At 34.3% G+C, this 19,106-nt stretch overlaps 1 protein-coding gene across 1 annotated transcript in view; it reads left to right on the forward strand.

The window, feature by feature from the left end:
* Nucleotides 1-19,106, forward strand: part of mgl (low-density lipoprotein receptor-related protein megalin) — a 71,865-nt gene that overhangs the window by 44,489 nt on the left and 8,270 nt on the right. Inside the window, exons 35-54 of the mRNA XM_071595610.1 lie at nucleotides 114-324; nucleotides 413-673; nucleotides 1,077-1,260; nucleotides 1,399-1,580; nucleotides 2,363-2,586; nucleotides 2,935-3,158; nucleotides 3,569-3,780; nucleotides 5,135-5,318; nucleotides 6,140-6,362; nucleotides 6,645-7,239; nucleotides 7,799-8,146; nucleotides 8,517-8,794; nucleotides 9,627-9,919; nucleotides 11,202-11,328; nucleotides 11,998-12,183; nucleotides 13,551-13,755; nucleotides 15,921-16,158; nucleotides 16,761-17,015; nucleotides 17,105-17,239; nucleotides 18,252-18,674. Of these exons, the coding sequence (XP_071451711.1) occupies nucleotides 114-324; nucleotides 413-673; nucleotides 1,077-1,260; nucleotides 1,399-1,580; nucleotides 2,363-2,586; nucleotides 2,935-3,158; nucleotides 3,569-3,780; nucleotides 5,135-5,318; nucleotides 6,140-6,362; nucleotides 6,645-7,239; nucleotides 7,799-8,146; nucleotides 8,517-8,794; nucleotides 9,627-9,919; nucleotides 11,202-11,328; nucleotides 11,998-12,183; nucleotides 13,551-13,755; nucleotides 15,921-16,158; nucleotides 16,761-17,015; nucleotides 17,105-17,239; nucleotides 18,252-18,674 (4,988 nt within the window). The remainder of the gene's footprint in view (nucleotides 1-113; nucleotides 325-412; nucleotides 674-1,076; nucleotides 1,261-1,398; nucleotides 1,581-2,362; nucleotides 2,587-2,934; nucleotides 3,159-3,568; nucleotides 3,781-5,134; nucleotides 5,319-6,139; nucleotides 6,363-6,644; nucleotides 7,240-7,798; nucleotides 8,147-8,516; nucleotides 8,795-9,626; nucleotides 9,920-11,201; nucleotides 11,329-11,997; nucleotides 12,184-13,550; nucleotides 13,756-15,920; nucleotides 16,159-16,760; nucleotides 17,016-17,104; nucleotides 17,240-18,251; nucleotides 18,675-19,106) is intronic.

The raw sequence follows: 19,106 nt of genomic DNA on the forward strand, positions 1-19,106 counted from the left end.
ATTTTGGCTCAAGCCTCTGACTACCCCTCTCTCAAGAAACTCTCATCTACTGTGCCAATATTTTGAAAAAATTGAATATGAAATTTCAACACAGTTATCTCTTTAAATTTCAGATACCTGTATTATACTGATTGGGGTCGATTTGGAACATCAGGAAAAATATTCAGAACCACAATGGCTGGTTCTTTCAAAAAGGCAATAATTGACCGAGACTTATCACAACCCAGTGGACTTTCCATTGACTACGAAGAGAAAATGCTGTACTGGACAGATGCTGTCAGAGAAAAGATAGAGAGGTCAACTTTAGATGGCATGGATAGGGAGGCAAGTTTTGTGGATAGCTTTTATTGCAGATTCTTTTATTGAAATGTCTTGGATGTATGTAACATAATGTGAATTGCCATGAAAACAGGTGCTGGTCTCTGCAACAATATATCCTTTTGCCATCACGGTGCATGGGAATCATATATATTGGACAGACTTGCAACTCAGAGGAGTTTATAGAGCTGAGAAACATACAGGTGCTAATATGATTGAGATGGTCAAGCGACTTGAGGACTCACCACGGGGAATACATGTCTTCTCAGCCAAAAGACAAGCTTGTGAGGCCAACCCATGCCATCTTAACAATGGAGGCTGCGCCCAATCTTGTCATCCAGGACCCAATTCTACAGTAATATTTTTAAATGTTTTATGTGCTTGTCACTTGAGATTGTTTCCTTAAAAAAATTGTTCAATGTGAAGTGTGTGTATGAATATTTTCTGCCAATTAGGGAGATCTTTTGCACCTTACTTTGCCTCAGTGTCCTCTGCATTATTCTATTTTTTTCTTTACCTCAATATTATTTTTTATTATTTATTCGATCGCCCTCATAATTATCTCTTCTGCTTACTGAGGAGCACTTTTATCTCCATGTCCTTTTTTTTATCCAAACTATAGTGCATTTCCTTCTGTGCAAGGTATCCTAAATCCTTGGAATTATTACAAATAGGCACTACTTCTTCCAGCTCTAACTTTTTAACTTTTCTATCATTTTGTAAAATATGACTTAATTTAAAAAAATTCTATTTTACAGGCTGAATGCAAATGTGATGATGGTTCCAAACTTGTAAATGAAGGAAGAATGTGTGTGGCCAAAAATTTAACATGCGACAACGGAAAATTTTATTGCCGTAATGGTAAATGCATTTCTCGAATGTGGGCCTGTGATGGTGATGATGACTGTGGGGACAGTAGTGATGAAGACAAAAACTACTGTAGTAAGTTTCTTTTTGAGTTTTAAGGTTAAGAATACGTAGAATGACAAATATTATCATTTATTTATGTAATTTTGGCATGCACATTCCAACAGTACTGCAGTCCTTGAAGGGTGATCTTTTGTTTTCTTCCAATAACAGCTTATCACTCATGCAGTCCAACAGAATTCAGGTGTAATAATGGCCGGTGTATATTCAGGTCATGGAAATGTGACCATGAAAATGACTGCAAGGACAACTCTGATGAGGAAGGATGCACATATCCACCATGTGCTGAAGGAGAATTTACATGTGCCAATCATCGCTGTATTCCAATGGCACAGGTAAATAAGATATACCTCAATCTCCAAATAGTGCTTAATTAATGGTTTTCTGTTCAATCAACCTTTTGCCTCGTCAAACATTTTATGTATTGATTTCATGTGATAATAAAACATTTATACAATGATAGGGTATACTACTACTAAGAAAGAACCATGTAAAATGTTTGTGGCACCATCTTAATAAATACAGCACACTTCAGGAAGGTTTTTTTTCAATTTCACTATTTGAATGGAAACAATTTACTGGGAAAATTAAAATAATATTATGTTCTGAGATTCTCAAGCAAGCATGCTTGACTTAAGAACTTTTACAAAGATATTTGACTCTGCTCTAAAAAGTTTCATTGTTTTAGGCAATTTTTTCTGGCATGGCCCCTTACTCATTTACATGCATACATAATAAATTAGGCATTTTTGTTCTGCACTAAGATTTGTGTCAATGAAAAGAATCGTAATAAATACAAAATTAAGAGAGCCACATGTTTTCTTCAATATTCTGCTGCACAGGCATCTCTGGTAGATCACCGGCCAACTTGTCTCTAATAAACCATTTTTGACTGTCATCAAGTTTTGCTGCGGTCAAATCACCAGAAGTGACAAAATGCTGTGCCCTGGGTTAGATTCAAACCTTAATCAGACTTTTGGTCATCTGATGGCTTATTACACACTGGAAAAAGCCGACTGGTACACAATGAAATTGACCAATTTTCCAAGATTAATTACATTTATTAAATTCCTAATAATACTTCTTTATTGAATTTCATTCTCTTAAACCATGTTAGGTGTGTAATGGAGTGAATGATTGCAAGGATAATGGTACGACAGATGAGACTCATGACAGGTGTCCAAGAAACACAACCTGTCCTGCCAACCATCTCAAGTGCGAAAAGACAAACATATGTGTGGAACCATATTGGCTCTGTGATGGTGATAATGACTGCGGTGATAACTCTGACGAGGATGAGCTGCACTGTGCTCAGCGAACATGCCCACAGAATAGTTTCAGGTAAATAATAACTGCTACCTCAACACTTGGGAAAAACATTTATTAACAACTCATGTCATCAGATTAAAAGTTTTTTATCTCAATTTTTGAATGAAATGCAATTTACACAAATTGAAGTATTTTTAAATACATTAAGGTCTTGTTTGTAATAGGAGATGGTTTTTTACACTGAGTTGTCATTTAAATAGCTCGTCTTCCTTACATAGGATTTTTTCTTAGCCTTGTCTTTGGAAAAGAAATACGTATCAAATGGTTATAAAGACATCCTCTTACATCATTGGAAACAAGTTTTACAAATTAGATAAAGTTTTTATTATTTCAAATTTTAATTTGCATCTGTTTCACCAGGTGTCCAAATCATCGTTGTATCCCTGCAACATGGTACTGTGATGGAGATGATGACTGTGGTGATGGATCTGATGAACCACCTGAATACTGTCGCTCAGAAGGTAGAACTTGTTTTGGTGATTTGTTTACTTGTGACAATGGCAACTGCATACCAAGGATTTACATCTGTGATGGAGACAATGATTGCCTTGATGGGTCAGATGAAGATGATCGGCATCAGTGCAGTGAGTATCATTTTATTTCCTATGCCTTTTGAACCTTCCTTGTCTTCTTAAGAAGCCATTACAGTGCTAACGAGTTGCATTTGTGTATTCCGTATTAATATTGATGTCTCATTCCTGCCATAAAATATTTCAAATGAATATGTTGTATTTTTGAAATTTGTTTCTAAGAATCTTGATAATGAAACAGTGATTTTGCAGTGGTTTAGTTGAGATTTATAATGATCAATGGTATAATCCTTCCTTGTGGTTATTATCCTCAAAATTTCAGTCTCATTCAATTTAATAATTATCCCAATTCACTTTTAAAATATGGCTTCAATGTGGAAAAACTTGATTCTCATTTTTGTTAAACTGGTAACAACACTTCACACAGTTTTTTATTTCATTGTTTTCTCAATTTGATATTATAGATGACCGCCGTTGTGATGAAGAGACTGAGTTTACCTGTACTGAGAATAAAATGTGGAGTCGAGCTCAGTGTATACCTCGAAAATGGCTATGTGATGGAGATCCTGACTGTGTTGATGGTGCTGATGAAAATTCCACTTTACACCATTGCTCATCCCCTGAACCATGTTCTGATGACCAATTCACTTGTGCTAATGGACGATGCATTAACAAAGTAAGAAATGTTTTAATCCTACAGACTGGATTTTATATGCCTATTTCTGGGACAAATTCTCATTGGTGATTCTAGGGCATTCTCTATCTGGTTATTATGTTTTAAAAGACTATTGTTCTTTACAAAACTTATTAGCACCTCCATGGTGGCAGTTATAAATCATGTTTAAATCACTCTTTCACATTTTTGACAAAGTTCAGCCAAGCAAGATGGATGCATTGGCATTGATAATAATAAGAATGGATTACTATTCATAATAATTAGCTACATAGAACTCATAACATTTAAGCATGTATTAGACAAAGCTTTGTGTAGTATGGTAATATTACAATCTAAACAATTTTCCAATATCATGAACAGTCTTTATGGACAATATTTATCAGTTTTCAAGATATTCTTCAGATGAATAAAAAGCTGGATTTATTTAATATCTTTAGTATTTTTTAAAGTCATTAAAATTATTTAGGCTTCTTATAGATAGAGGAAGTGCATTATATATTTTGCTTGAGGAGTGCTGTCGGCTTACTTAGAATAGTCTTAATCCATGGGTATTTGCATGAATATTGTTCACTCTCCTTGTAGTATGTGTATGAATAGTGTAGTTTTGTGGATACTGATGAGCAATAATCTACATGACATATAGTAGATCATTAGGCTAAGGATGCAATAGGTAATACTTGTTCCTTTCTATAGAGTGCTTTGATTTTTAGTCTTGTGGAACCCCAACCCAAGTTATCAAAAAAGAAAAAAAGTCAATTTGTTAAACTTTTATCAGAAAAAGCACCAAAAAATTGAGAATGCCCATTAATGCCAACATATTTGCTTCATCAATTCTTGTTGTGTCCGTGAAAGTGAAATGTCAAGGTTAAGGCATCCATTGGCATGTGATTGTTGGAGAAGTTGGTTCTAGCTGAATTGCATCCAGGTTTCTGAGTTTATTTTGAATACATATCTTTGATGGATGTAGATATATTCTGGAGAATATAAAGTGCTTTCTGAGAAAATATGTCATGGTCAGTTTATGGAAGGAATGTCCCTGTGGAGAAAATAGAGAGGTTTTATATAAAACAGAAACCATTAGTTGTTCCAGAGATAGATACTCTTCTACTCATAAAAGAATATAAATCAAACCAACTGTGATGGTAATCCTTGCCACAAAAAATTGCTCTATAAGAATGAGCATTAGATATTTTTTCATGTATTTAGAAATATTCCCTGTTGCATATATCCGTGTTTGCCCTTAGCATTTTAAACTTGATAATTTTTGCTAAAGGATTAAGAATTTAGGCTTATGTCACTGCAATTTTTCATTATTTTAGTTTTTAATTTTCTCATTTCTTCATCATCTTTTCAGGGATGGTTGTGTGATCATGACAATGACTGTGGGGATGGAACTGATGAAGGAAAATTCTGTAATACCCAATACAAAGCTTGCACCTCTGCTGAATTCCAATGCCAGAATTCTAAATGTGTCCGTCAGATGTATCGCTGTGATGGTGAAGATGATTGTGGGGATAGTTCTGATGAGGCTGGTTGCAGTAAGTTGAATTGAGTTTGAATTTTTATTGTGTAATATTGGCTCACATCATTGCATTTTTTTCAAAAATTTGTGTATTTGTATGAGGGTAAAATAGAAACTTTACACTTCCACAAGGAAGATTTAATATTTATTGTGGAAGAGTAAAGTTTCTTTTTTTCCCTCATAATGAAGGAATTCCACAAAGTTAAACCTGAAATTGTTATGTTTGTGTACTTGTACATTAATTTTGGGACAGATGTATCATATAAGTGACAAAGTGCTTCCATAGATTGGAATATATCTATGGATTTAAAAGTTAAACACTAGTCTTACAGTGTAATAAATAGCTAGTTATCAAAATATTCTTTATGCATATATTTCAGAAGGTACAGAACACATCCTCAGGGTTAATTTTTCATTTAGTCACATTTAAATGTGATGTAATGTAATAGGTTGCATGGTAACTGGCCAGAGATTCCTGGGTTTATATCTGGATGTTATCTCTTGAAGCATACTCATTTTTACCAAAATTGTATGGTTTTATGGGTACAAGAACTTTCTAAGAATTTGGTGGACTGTTCAGGAACTGACACCACCCTAATTCTCATCACTTTTGTGTTTTTAAGTCTTTAAAAATAGCATAATATAGCTATGTGGCAACAAAAATTGTTTAGAAACCTTTCAAAATAACATCCATTGGTCAAAAATATAAAAAACACACCTTTTTCAAGTTTTCAAGAAGAAATCATTCTTAGTAAATTCATTATGTTTAAGTGCCAATTTTTGTAAAGCATTGACTAAATAGTTTGTATATTTAATGTCAAATTATCTACTTTTTAGAAAAAGAAACACCAACTTGCCCCACGGGTCAGTTCCAATGTGCAGATAACTCTTGCATAGACCATCGCTTAGTTTGCAATCGTGTTTCTGACTGCCCAGATGATTCAGATGAACCAACTCACTGTAATGTAGATGAGTGCTCCAAGGTTGAAATCCATCAGTGTGGTCATAAGTGTGTTGACACTCCCACTGGTTATTACTGTGAATGCAATGATGGATACAAGTAAGTTTATATTCAATAGTATTGCTAGGCTATGTAAGATATGATGTTTTATGCATGCATAGTATTTCTCTTTTATTTAATGAACTCTTCAATAGTGAAAAACTTTTCAGCATCCTAAAAATGTTTTAGAGTTCTTTTAATCTGCATAAATTTGCATGAATCTAAAGTTGACTTTGGCTGAAATGCTTTTTTCCACTTAAAGTAATTGGAGTGCAAAAATTTGAGTGGTCTATTTTAATAATTCTGTAAGTCATTCTCACTAAATAAATATCTATTTCACAGGCTTCTCAGTGGTGGAAAGGCATGTGCTGACATTGATGAATGTAAAGAAACACCAGGAGTATGCTCACAGAAATGTTCTAACACTCCAGGGTCTTACTATTGCAAATGTGCTGATAGTTATTATGAAAGAGAACCCGATGAGCATACTTGCAAACGTAAGGAACCAAAGCCAGATCCATGGCTGGTGTTCACCAACAAATACTATGTCCGAAACATGTCCTTGGATGGTACTAGATATTCTCTTATGCATCGTGACCTCACAAACGTAGTAGCCCTTGATTTTGACTTAACTGATGGTCGAGTCTACTATTGTGATGTCGGAGCGAAGACTATATACAGAGCATTCTTGAATGCATCAGTTGGAGATGAGAAAAGAGAACCTGTTATTAGACATGATAGTCATGGACTTGAAGGTCTTGCCATTGACTGGGTTGGCAGAAAGCTTTACTGGCTGGATCGCCACAGCCGCCATTTGGATGTTGCAGAGTTGAATGGACGCTGGCGCAAGACATTGTTGGCTAATGTGTCAGATCCCCGAGCGCTTGCTTTGCATCCTGGAACGGGTCATTTGTATTTTACCAGCTGGCAACTACAAGTAAGTAATTGTCATCTCTCAAACAAAAGTAGAACTTATCCTCATAGGTGAATTATCATAACCTCATCTCCAAGTAGCTGAATCTAAAATGTAGTTGATATTTTTTTTTACCAATGAATCCTCAAATTTGCATTAATTCGGTCCTACCAGAGGAAAATAGGAAATAGATTTGACTGCTATTCTTTACTGAAATTTGTTGAGTTTAGCATTTCCTTGGCCTGGTAATTCAATAGCTTTGTTTAAGTAAAGCCGCAGTAGCAAAAGAGAATTTGCAGTCTTATTTATTTAAGAGATTTTTATGAAGTTGAATTTTCAATAATCCAAAATTGTGCAAAATTCAATGTACTTGTTCTTTTAAACACAAAGTTTTAAATGAAACAATTAAAGAAAATGTTTTCAGGCATAATAAGAAACAAGAGTTTGTTTGTCATAGTTCATTATTGGTTCTGTTAACTTTTTCATATTCATGTTTTTTTATTCCTGAGTTATTGGGTTCAAATATATGGTATGATATTTGTTTTATTTAATTCATTCATAATAATTTTCATTTCTTTTGCAGGCATTTATTGGTAGATTGGGTATGGATGGCTCAAATTTGACTCGTATCTTGAACTGGGATGATGGTATTGCCTGGCCAAATGCTCTTACAATTGATTACTTCACTGATCGCATATTCTGGGCTGATGCGCATTTGGACTACATTGCTTTTGCTGACCTGAATGGAAAGGGTGTGCGGAGGGTCATCACTGGTCCTAATGCTGTTCCTCATGTCTTTGCCTTGACTGTATTTGATGACACAATTTTCTGGACTGATTGGAATTTGAAGGCAATCTCTAGTGCAAACAAATTTACTGGGGAGAATCTTAAAGTTCTCAGAAATACTACACACAGACCATATGATATACAGGTAATTTAATAAACTTATGAGTAAAGCTTTTGATGAAGTAAAATCTTTCTCTCACAGGGAGGAAATATCCAAGTGAACTTGCAGTAGATATATGTAGATCTGCATAAATACAAGTGATAAAGCATTTATAATCTAAAATTAAAATATTTCATTCCATATTTTGTGTTCATTTTTGTTAAAGAAAGTGAACAACTTATGAATTAAAATATTTGTTACCTAGCCTTCCTGTAAAAGTCATTTTTAAGAAATAATTTTTGAAGAGGATTGCTTTGAGGGAAAACATTCAATTATTGTAAAATCTCTATTGTCAATTGAATTCATCAAGGAAAAATTAGAAACCTTTGAAATAACATGTCTTTTTGGATTTCAGGTGTTCCATCCATTGCGCCAGTTGCCATACAATAACCCCTGTGGTAGTAGCAATGGTGGCTGCTCTCATTTATGCTTAATTGCTCCTGGAAATAGTGCAGTTGGAGTTGCTAGTGGAAGCCGTTTGGAAGATGTAGGTGCCAGGGATGTGAGCTATACATGTGCTTGCCCAAACCAATTCTACCTGCTTGCCGACAATCGAACATGTGTAGCCAACTGCACTGATGGCCAGCATCGCTGTGGTCCTCCAGATGAGAAATGCATTCCATGGTTCTGGAAGTAAGTGTTTTAATTTTAAGATAATACTAATTAATCATCATTACTCCTTGAGTTGGGTATTTGTAATCATGGACCACAAACTTGCATGTGGTGATCAATTGTATTATGGACTAACATCTTACAACAATGTCTGAGGCCGAAGCAACCATGAAAGAAAAGCTCCCAGTTTTAAAGTTCTGTTCATGGTTGACTAATTATTTATACAGTTCTTAGGCAAAAATCATGTATATACTTGAAAAATATAAATTGGAAATCGATTCCTTGGGCTTAAATGGTATTTGCAATTGGCATATTATAAAGAGGATACAAATAAAACAAACTAATAATGTGCATTCCAAAAAGTCTTGTATTGCAATATTCCTTCTGATTACTAATAGGATTTACTATTCTTTTTACTATTCTGAAAAATTTTGCAATTCAGCAAATACTGATAGCATAAAGCACCTGCATAAATTAAGCTGCAATAGCACGATATCAGTGGAAATAATGGGTTCTTCATGATCCATTAGGAACAAATTCAGGAAATATAGATAATTAAAATTATAATCTGATGGTACCCATGTGTGAATTATTTGCTATTGGTACGTTTTGTCTTTTATACAAGATCACTGTTTATATTTAAGGAGTACAAAGCTTAGATTTACTCAGCAAAATCACATAATAAAATATTAGTTGATGCATCAAATTCTATTTAATTTTTATATTCATCAACCATGTGGACATTTATCTTCCTAATTGGCTTAGTTTTATAAGTTCAAAATTGATGCCAAAATTACAGCACTACTTCACACATCAACTGGTCCTCATCAGATGTCTTTTTTTTAATGTTCAGATGTGATGGAGAAAAAGACTGTGGTGATGGATCTGATGAGCCCTCAACTTGTCCAACAAGACACTGTCGCCCTGGAATGCTACAATGTGCAAATGGCAATTGCACTGCTGCAGCCACGGTGTGTGATGGAGCAGATGATTGTGGTGATGGTTCTGATGAGCAGAAGTGCGACCGTGAATGCCCTGAATTGGAATACAAATGCCGTAGTAGTGGAAGATGTGTACTGGGAGCATGGCGTTGCGATGGAGATGCTGACTGCAGAGATGGAAGTGATGAAGACCCTGCCATATGCCGTGAGTGTTTCTCAACAAAACTTGGCATTTCATCCTTCAGTATGATATGTTTCATGTCCTATATCAATGAATTAGATGTAAATTCAAAAGCAAATATCTGTCCCTTCTTAGCAATGAATTTGTGTATGGGAGTAAAAGAAGAGGGAAGAGAAGGCAAAAGAATCAATTTTCCAGTATTTTTGTGATAAATTATTTCAGGAGGGCAAATAGCATAACAAATTGAACCTTAACTGAAATCTTATTTAATGAGATAACTTCTACAAAGTGGAGTAATTATGACAAAATGCATGATCGGTGACATATTTGAAATGCAATATAGTGTCTTGTCTTATTGAACAAATTTATAAGTTCTTAATGCAATGGAATCAGTTGATGACTTGAGGTCATCTAAACACTTTTGGTATCATAAAATTGATCACATCATATCCGAATGTTTGAGTGCCCAAATTTATCCTATGTTAATACTGGATCCTAGATATTAAATTTCCCTTCCAGCCCATAAGATTCCCTAAGTAGGTGCCTAGATTTCTGAAAAATATCTTACATATCTTATTTTGATTTCATGTATTCCTTTGGGCTTAGTACTAGGTGAGCTGAATACTCACCAACCTTTGGGTCAATTATGCTGGTTAAATGGATACTTATGATAACAGTGTACCGGTTATAATGACCATATAAGCTAATTTATGCTAAAGTGTTTAATTAATGGCAAAGAATTGGTTTTTTTATCAGTAATATTGACAAATTATTAGTATTAATAATATATAGTTCTATATTTTAGTGTTTTTTCCCTTCAGTTAATTTGCTATAAAAGTTTAACAATGGATTAATCACATCTCTTAATGATATCCTCAATTCGCCAAGAAGTTCACTTTGATGATGATTAAAGTAAAACTGTAAAGAGATGCATCCTATTTCATTATGATTCATTTTCACATGTGATCCACACCTGTAAAATATATACAATTTTCAAATGGACAACATTATTCAGAAACATCTATTGGGCATATGCTACCTTGCTTTATTGCTTAGTTGCAGATTCAATTATCCCATAGTTGGGTTCTCCACCTATGGCTTGGGTGTTTGTAATTGTCTTCAATGTAATGTACAAGGGTTAGGTGGAAGAAGTGACTATGATGTCTCAATCTTGCCCCAATTAAGTTGTTAAATAAATAAAATCCAATAACTATTGCATAAACATGTATGGGTTAATAATAATAATAAAGAGAAAGTCCATTTTATATTGATCATAAAAACCAATAAATACCATGAACAATTTCAGATCACCGAGCATGTGACCCTGACACAGAGTTTTCTTGCAAGAATGGCCGTTGTATACCTAAACTATGGGTGTGTGACTTTGACAATGACTGTGGTGATGATTCCGATGAGCCAGCATATATGTGCAGGTAAAGTACTAATTGCATGTATTTTCCATCTTTGCAAGCATTCTCTCTAACTCGCGCTTACAAATATTCATGAAAATTTTGCTCATCTCCTAAGTTCAATTCAATAATTACTTTCTATTCATGATAAATAATCAATTTTAAGTCAGTCCTGTTGTTCTGTCAAGTGTAAAAAAATATGCTAAATAATGTGCGACCACATTCTACTGCTTGGATTTTTATCTCTTTTCCACCAATTTTCCATCTTTGAATTGATCATTTCCAGTCTCCTAGTTCAGTGAACTCTCAATTATCTGTGAACACATTGCCTATGCATTTACCTTTTCTTTTAGTCAATATTTTCTACCATTTTGACAACAATATTTATTCAATGCTTGTGTTTCAATATTAATTTCTGAGTAAGAAAACAGTTCCATTTGTGGTTGCCATTCTAACTCAATTTCTAATCGGTAAATGGTAATCTTTACTCTTCACAGGTTAAAATATGTAATTAAGATTGATATATTCCCTCCAACCTTTTTTGCATACATAAAAATTATATCAAAGATAGAATCCTAAAGGGGTTGTTCCCTGGCCATGTCACCCATTGCTGTTTATTTCGCATGAAACCCATTGAATTTCAAATGCAGAAGAATTTTTATATTTTCAATATTTTTTAACCTAATGTCACAGGCAAAGGAATTGCACCAATGGCTGGCAGAGATGTCCTGGGCGCTCAAATTACCGATGCATTCCAAAGTGGCTGTTCTGTGATGGAAAGGATGATTGCCGTGATGGGAGTGATGAACTTCCAGAGAATTGTCCAAAATGCCAAGAGGCTGGTGACTTCCAATGTGGAAATAACCGCTGCATTCCAAGGTTAGTTTAAGTATGCAGATTTCGCTTGGATTCCTTATTTCTGAGAAAAATTCCTGAACGGCTAAAATTTTAGTTATTGAATTCTAACGAAGATATATTTTGGCATTGAGTTATGCATCCTTCCCTTAGGAAGACCTACTATTACAGTATAATAGTTTTTAGTGATCAACTATAGAGATTTCATTGTAAATTTTAAATATTTTCCCAAAACTCCTAAATTATTAGCAGGGACTGTTTCATTCATCTAATAGTTACTATTAACCCAGCTGCTCTCCTGATTGCTAACATTCTAACAGTAAACTATAAATATTTTCCCAGAAATACAGCAGTCATAGTAATTAGAATAATGTAATATTGCAATCACAATCAAAGTTGTAATTTTAACCATTAGTCAAGTTGATTTTTCAATTGAGTAGTAATGGTAAAATTATTAACCTTGTCAATCATTGAGATGCAGTGCTCAGAGCTGAGTGGAGCTGATGATTGGTTTGGAGACTGCCCACCAAATTAGGCATTTCATGCCTTTCATGTAGAAGGGTTGCACATGCACAAGGGTCAACACAATAAGTTCATCGGTCAAGCTCAGGAGTGTCACTTGAGGGTTTCCCACATGGCAAATGTGCATTCAAAGAGAATTATTTTTTACAAAATGAGCATGCCACGTTGAACAGGAGAACATTCTCCAGGAAAGTTTTTCATTATTCCAGTGGAACAGTCAATCCATTTTTAGGCACGGCTCATCCAAGTTGATACACTGCCATTTAAATGCATGTATTTTTCTAAATGGTCCTTCTCCACAGAGGTGCGGCTCTGCTGTTCTCAGTGAGTGACGAGCTTCTATGGCAATGACTATCTCATGCTAATATTAATCGAATTGTAGATTGTATTGCATTTGTGGCTTTATAACCTCAAATTATTAATAATATTTAGATTTTATCTGATGTATGTGGATTCATGTGAGAATTGACTGTTTCCAATAATTTCTTTGCATGTAATTTTATTCAGTGATTATTGTACTCAATTGGGCTAACTATATTGAGCAATAGAGATTATATTATCCTCCATTTGTTTCATGCATAAGATTCCCAATAAAAGAGGTCTATAAACTCACCTATAGTACAGTGCATGCTGGTTGAAAAAAAGACTCCCTACCGTGCAGTCAGAAAATACTAAATGCTGATGTATGAATGTAAAATACATAGTTTATAAAACTAAGGATGAATGAGTAGCTGAATATAATTAGAAATCAATGTCAAGTATTTTAATGTTTATGCCATTTCTGTCACTATAATTACTTCTGATTTTTCTATTAACTCATCTCCATAGTAGCAACCTTCTAATTGTATCTTTCTTCATGTTTTTTCTAGACGGTGGCTGTGTGACTTTGAAAATGACTGTGGTGACAACAGTGATGAAGACGAAAACTTATGCAAGGGCTCATACAGAGATTGCTCAGAGTCAGAGTTCAGATGTGGGAATGGTAAATGTGTACCTGGGCGATGGCGATGCGACCATGATGATGACTGTGGAGATGGTTCCGATGAGGCTGACTGTGTTGGCTTCAAGTGTAAGGTGAGGCTAAAATTTGTCCATAAGTGAAAAATGTTACCATTGGACTGCCACTCCATCCCTAGTAATCCTCATGCAGGACTTATTTTCATGAAGGTCACCACAGAGACCCTACTTACGCTAAATTCCCTGAAAGTCCCAAAAATCAAAAAGGTAATCATATGCTTAGGAACAGTATTATCTTCTGCAGTTACTTGCCCTTCTGCAAAACTTCCTGCTCCCTATTTACTCTACATTTCTCAGTGCTGACCACATCAGCATACTCTAAGTATATATGTATTGAATTGTGTTAGCAGAGGAGTGGCAGGACAGTTCTTTCATCTGTTTCTGGCCCAGTGCCTCACATGAAACTTAACCTGGGTGCACTTTCATTCATATATCAGCCCTCTCCTGCCCAGCATGTGTTACTTAATGTCCACTGATCAGCATATTGCTCACTACTTATACTTGATTTGTTCATGATGGAACTTGCATGTTTTATTTGTTGAAGTTGTAAATGTACTGATTTTTAAAATTTTTATGATAAAACTTAGAAAATGACTCATTTAAAAAATATTAATGTTTCCCCTTTAAAAAATTATGCTTTTAGTACCTTCATCTCTTTATAGTATAGTAGAGTCTCTTTATATACTGTGTCATCACTCTTGTTTCAAGTGTGATGACACAGTAAAGTATCAGTGTTGTCCTCTTTCAAGGAAAAGTGGCATAAACAGTTGGTTGAAATGGTGTTTCGCAATTGTTAATTTTTTTGTCTCACTTAAGATCAACTCAATCTGAAGATTCCCTAATTTTCCCATCTGAAAGTCTGTAAAATTGACCTCCACAGTGTGCCCTTTCTGTTGCCCTTTATGGCATTACTATTGCCATTACCATTACTGGGGCTTTTGTCTTGCCATTTGCTTTTCTTTTTTCTCCCATTAATGACATGGTATTTCTCAGAATTTATATTAACCTGGAAATGAAAATACTGGGATATTCCTGAGAATTTGAAAGTAACCTGGAAAAACTGGGATTTGTTGAGAATTTACCAAACAGCCTGGAATTTGAGGAAATGGGTATTTTCCATGAATTATCTCATTTCCAATGTAAATTTATTATTTAAATGTCACAGTTGAATGCCCATTTCAAAGTGAACATTGAGCCAGCAGGTTGATTACAGCACAACAGGGAGTATATATGCGTGTCTCTGTGTCATTTTTTAAGAAGCGACACTGTTGCCATCCCCAAGAAAAATTTAAAAAGAACAAGTGATCTGAAAATTAGTTTTTTGTTAAAACTGAGATGCCTTTCCACGAAAACTCACTTTATTGTTCTCTTGAAATTTTGAAGCATTGAGTTATTAGTGTGGTAGTTGAAATATCATATGGAAAATGACAGCTACCCTGGTATTACACAACAGAAATTCAACTTTGGTGAATGTTATTAATATAGGTAGGCATCAACTCAAGGTCAATATGACCCTATTTAACTTCTCATCTTTTATTTATTGATGATTTAACTACCATAATATTTAAAATAACTGTGGCTTTTGGATGTATATAAATTTTTAAATTTTTGCTTTTCATGCTATATTTAAATAAGATGAGGTAAAAGATAATTTCACACGTTAATGAGTGAGAGGAATATAATCTGCAAGATACACAAAACATTTATTTGCTTAATTTTTCATCATAAGTTTAAAATAGTTAAGGTAATGAAAGATTTCATACCTTTGTAAAGAATCGGAAGAATAGAATCTGCGAGATTAGTGTGCAATTTTAATCTATTTGTAATTAAATGTTTCATTCATCCCAAATTTAAAATAACTTATGAAGTGAAAGAATTGTTTACACATGCGAAGAGAGAGAGAAATATGTAAGGTAAGATTCAAGCAGCTCAGCATTTAGTACACTTATTCAAGAAGAGAAAGAGTGACACCTCTTGGCTTAAAACAGAAATGAGGTTTCTTAATAACTATGTTGTAATGAATAAACTAAGAGAAGATAAAATTGCTGGTTTCATTCATAACTTTTTTAAATTGATTCATATTAGAATGAAAAACAATGGCTTTATGATTCCAAAATATTTTATTTAGATATGACTCAAGTTTTGAAGTCTTATATCATCTTCAGGTTGGGTCCCTTAAAATCATTGATCAAATAACAATTGGTGAAAAATTTTTTTTTCAGAATGGAACATTCCAGTGTGCAAGTGGCCATTGTATTGCCTCATATTTCCGTTGTGATGGAGACCGAGATTGTCGCGACCTCAGCGATGAGAAGGACTGCCCACCTAGACACCCAGGAGGAAGATATTGCCCTGAGACCAAATTTGAATGTGACAATCATCTGTGTGTCAGCCAGGGGGATCTTTGTGATGGAACTGATGACTGTGGCGATAACTCTGACGAGAGACCAGCTCTCTGCAGTAAGATAGTCTTAATATGTCCATCATTTTCCTACCTAATTTACTGGAATAAAGAAATGCATATCCCCAAATTGGACTCCACTCGATTCCCTTTAATTCGGAAGCCTACCTAACATTTATATGATGAATTCACTTTTGTCTGTTTGCATATGTATCTGTTTCTCAATCACAGCAATAATGTCTTGCACGTTTAGTTGAGATTTTTATTGATTTCTCAACAGTTCTGTGCTGCTGAATGGTTCAGACTCGAGTAAAGTGTAATGTAATTATTTTAAAATTGCCTAATATCTCTCCAGAGGCCAGTCATCTGTAGTTTTGGTGAAGTTTACAAGTATATGTCTCATTTAGATACCTGCCTTGAATTATTACAAAAAATACTTAATTCATCAGTTTATACCAAAGAATATGACTTATACATTGCACTTGCATTCGTTCATTAACATATTGGTGTGTTCATATGTTTCACATTGAAACTTATCTGTGACTCTCATGACTACTATAATCATCATTGTCATGGCTTTTCATAACATACTTCACAAAATTAAAATATTAATTATCTTCTTCTATGTTTTATGCTAAATAATAAACTTCTAATTTTACAGAGAACTTCAACTGTGATGCCCTTAAGAGATTCCAATGCGAAAATCACAAGTGTATACCTAGATACCAAGTTTGTGATGGCATTGATAATTGTGGGGATGGCAGTGATGAAAATAACATGACACTCTGTGCTGCCCGCATCAAACCTTGTGATTTGTATGCTGAATATCAATGTGCCAATAAAAAGTGTGTTGACCGAAGCAGAGTCTGTGATTTTGCTGATGACTGTGGAGATTCTTCGGATGAACTTGGCTGTCGTAAGTACTTGCTTTATGTTTCTCTACTATATGCTCATTGATTACTATGAGTTTTAAGTCGGTACTTGTAATATTTATTTTTTTCTTAGATCATTCCAAGACGTGTTCTGAATTAAATAAGGGTGGCTGTGAACATCACTGCATGAATATAACTGATGGAGGATATATCTGCGCTTGCTACTCTGGTTTCATTATATCTTCTACAAATCGCAAAAAGTGTGAAGGTAAGTAATATCACCTTAGCTTTAGTTCTCCGTTTTCAGCCATCCATTTTATGTCCTCAGTATTCCTCTGGTAGTGGTTCTGTTGCAATAGTTCAAAATTACATTACTCATCATCGTTAGACCTTGTTGACATGATTGAAATGCAATTATAGTCTACAAAGAATGAATGGTGTATAAATAAGCTTGTGAAAATCAAATATAAAAGGTGTGTATTCTTAAGGTGATTTTACTCAAGGTATTTAATTGTACATTTAGATTAAAGGTGAGTTGCTAATGTGCAATGTAAAGCAGCTATTAGTGTGGATAAAAGTGTAAATTCATTAACAACTGCACAGAAAATAAACTCTGCTCACCTTTCAAGCATTCCTTTGCACAATTTCTATCTTTCCAGACAGTGTGAACATCCAAAGTGCCAGATTATATCAATACTATGGTAAAACCTATCACATGCCAAATCTGTTTTAGGTGGAAATCTGCAGTCAAATCTGAGCGAATATTATGCACTGTGCAAAGCTAATAAGACATCCTTTGTTCTCGCAATATACTAATTCATAGTTCGTTCCACAATTAGGAGTTATATCTAAATTTGTAATTAAATGCTTTATGTAAAATGGCTAATTTAGACAGAAAATCTGAATTTAAATTTTAAGCTTTCTTGATCTGGGCTTATACTCCATTTATATAGAGAGTTATCACTTCAATGTCTATGATGAGGAATTAAGAGTTCAAAAGTGACCATTCAAACTTAAAACAAATGGCTACTCCATTCCATTTTATTTAAGTGAATCAATATGAAAAATATGGTCATTACCAGCAATGTATTATTAGAGGAAAAGACAAATTAAGCTCCATGGTGATGTCAATGTGTTTGTCATTACAACAAAATGTTTTTACCTAGATTATTCTCATGAATTAAGTTTTATTCATGTACCTCTTCAATTTCCTTATTGTTTGCTGTTTTTTTTCCAAATTTTCTGATGCATGAAACTTATTTTATAACTTTTTCCTCCAGATGTTGATGAATGTGCCACATTCAACCACAAGTGTTCACAGCAGTGTACAAATCTTAATGGCACGTATGCTTGTTCCTGCCTTCCTGGATTTGAACTATCTGACCAATTCAGTGGAGTTTGTAAGGCAAACAACTTGCCTTTCCAACAGCCAGTTGATGATGATGATGAAGCAGCTCAGCTAGCCATGGCAATGGCTCTTTTGTTTGCTAATGGACCAGAAATCAGAGAATTGGTGCCATCAAGGAGAAGGGTATCTGATGTCTTGGCTGGTGAAAAGAGGATAGAGGCATTGGATTATGATCCTAAGCAGCAGGTTGTTTACTGGGCTGATTCATATGATCGTGCCATTCGTCGTTCATATCTCCCTGGAGCCAAAAATGGACAAGTTCGAACAGGATATGCTCAGGATTTGAAGATGAAAGGTAAAGTATAAAGTCTTGGAAAGTTTTTTGTGTTTACTTATAGTCCTATGTGAATTTTAATTGGCATGTAGCTATGTTAAGGCATTTTAAAAGATGTTAAGGAGCTATTAATGTAGAAGAGAGACAATGCGTAGTGAAATTCATTACACTTTTCAATAAATGAATAATTTTATTTGGAATTTGTCCTAAATTGGTGAATATTTGGCAAGGTAAAGTTTTTTCATTCAAATAAAAACTATTTTCCCCAATATAAATTACATTAACATAGTATGCTCTTTGAACCTTGATCAAACCACTATTAAATTTACATCATCATCAACAGAGTATTAGTATTAATCCATCAAAGGTCTCATCCCTGTTGCTTTTGGTAAATTTATTTGAACTACATATAGTATGTTTATTGTGGTATTCAAACTTCTATACAGTATAATG

Source organism: Hetaerina americana, unplaced genomic scaffold (assembly GCF_022747635.1).
Source record: "Hetaerina americana unplaced genomic scaffold, ioHetAmer1.1.p SCAF_7, whole genome shotgun sequence".
Taxonomy (NCBI): domain Eukaryota; kingdom Metazoa; phylum Arthropoda; class Insecta; order Odonata; family Calopterygidae; genus Hetaerina; species Hetaerina americana.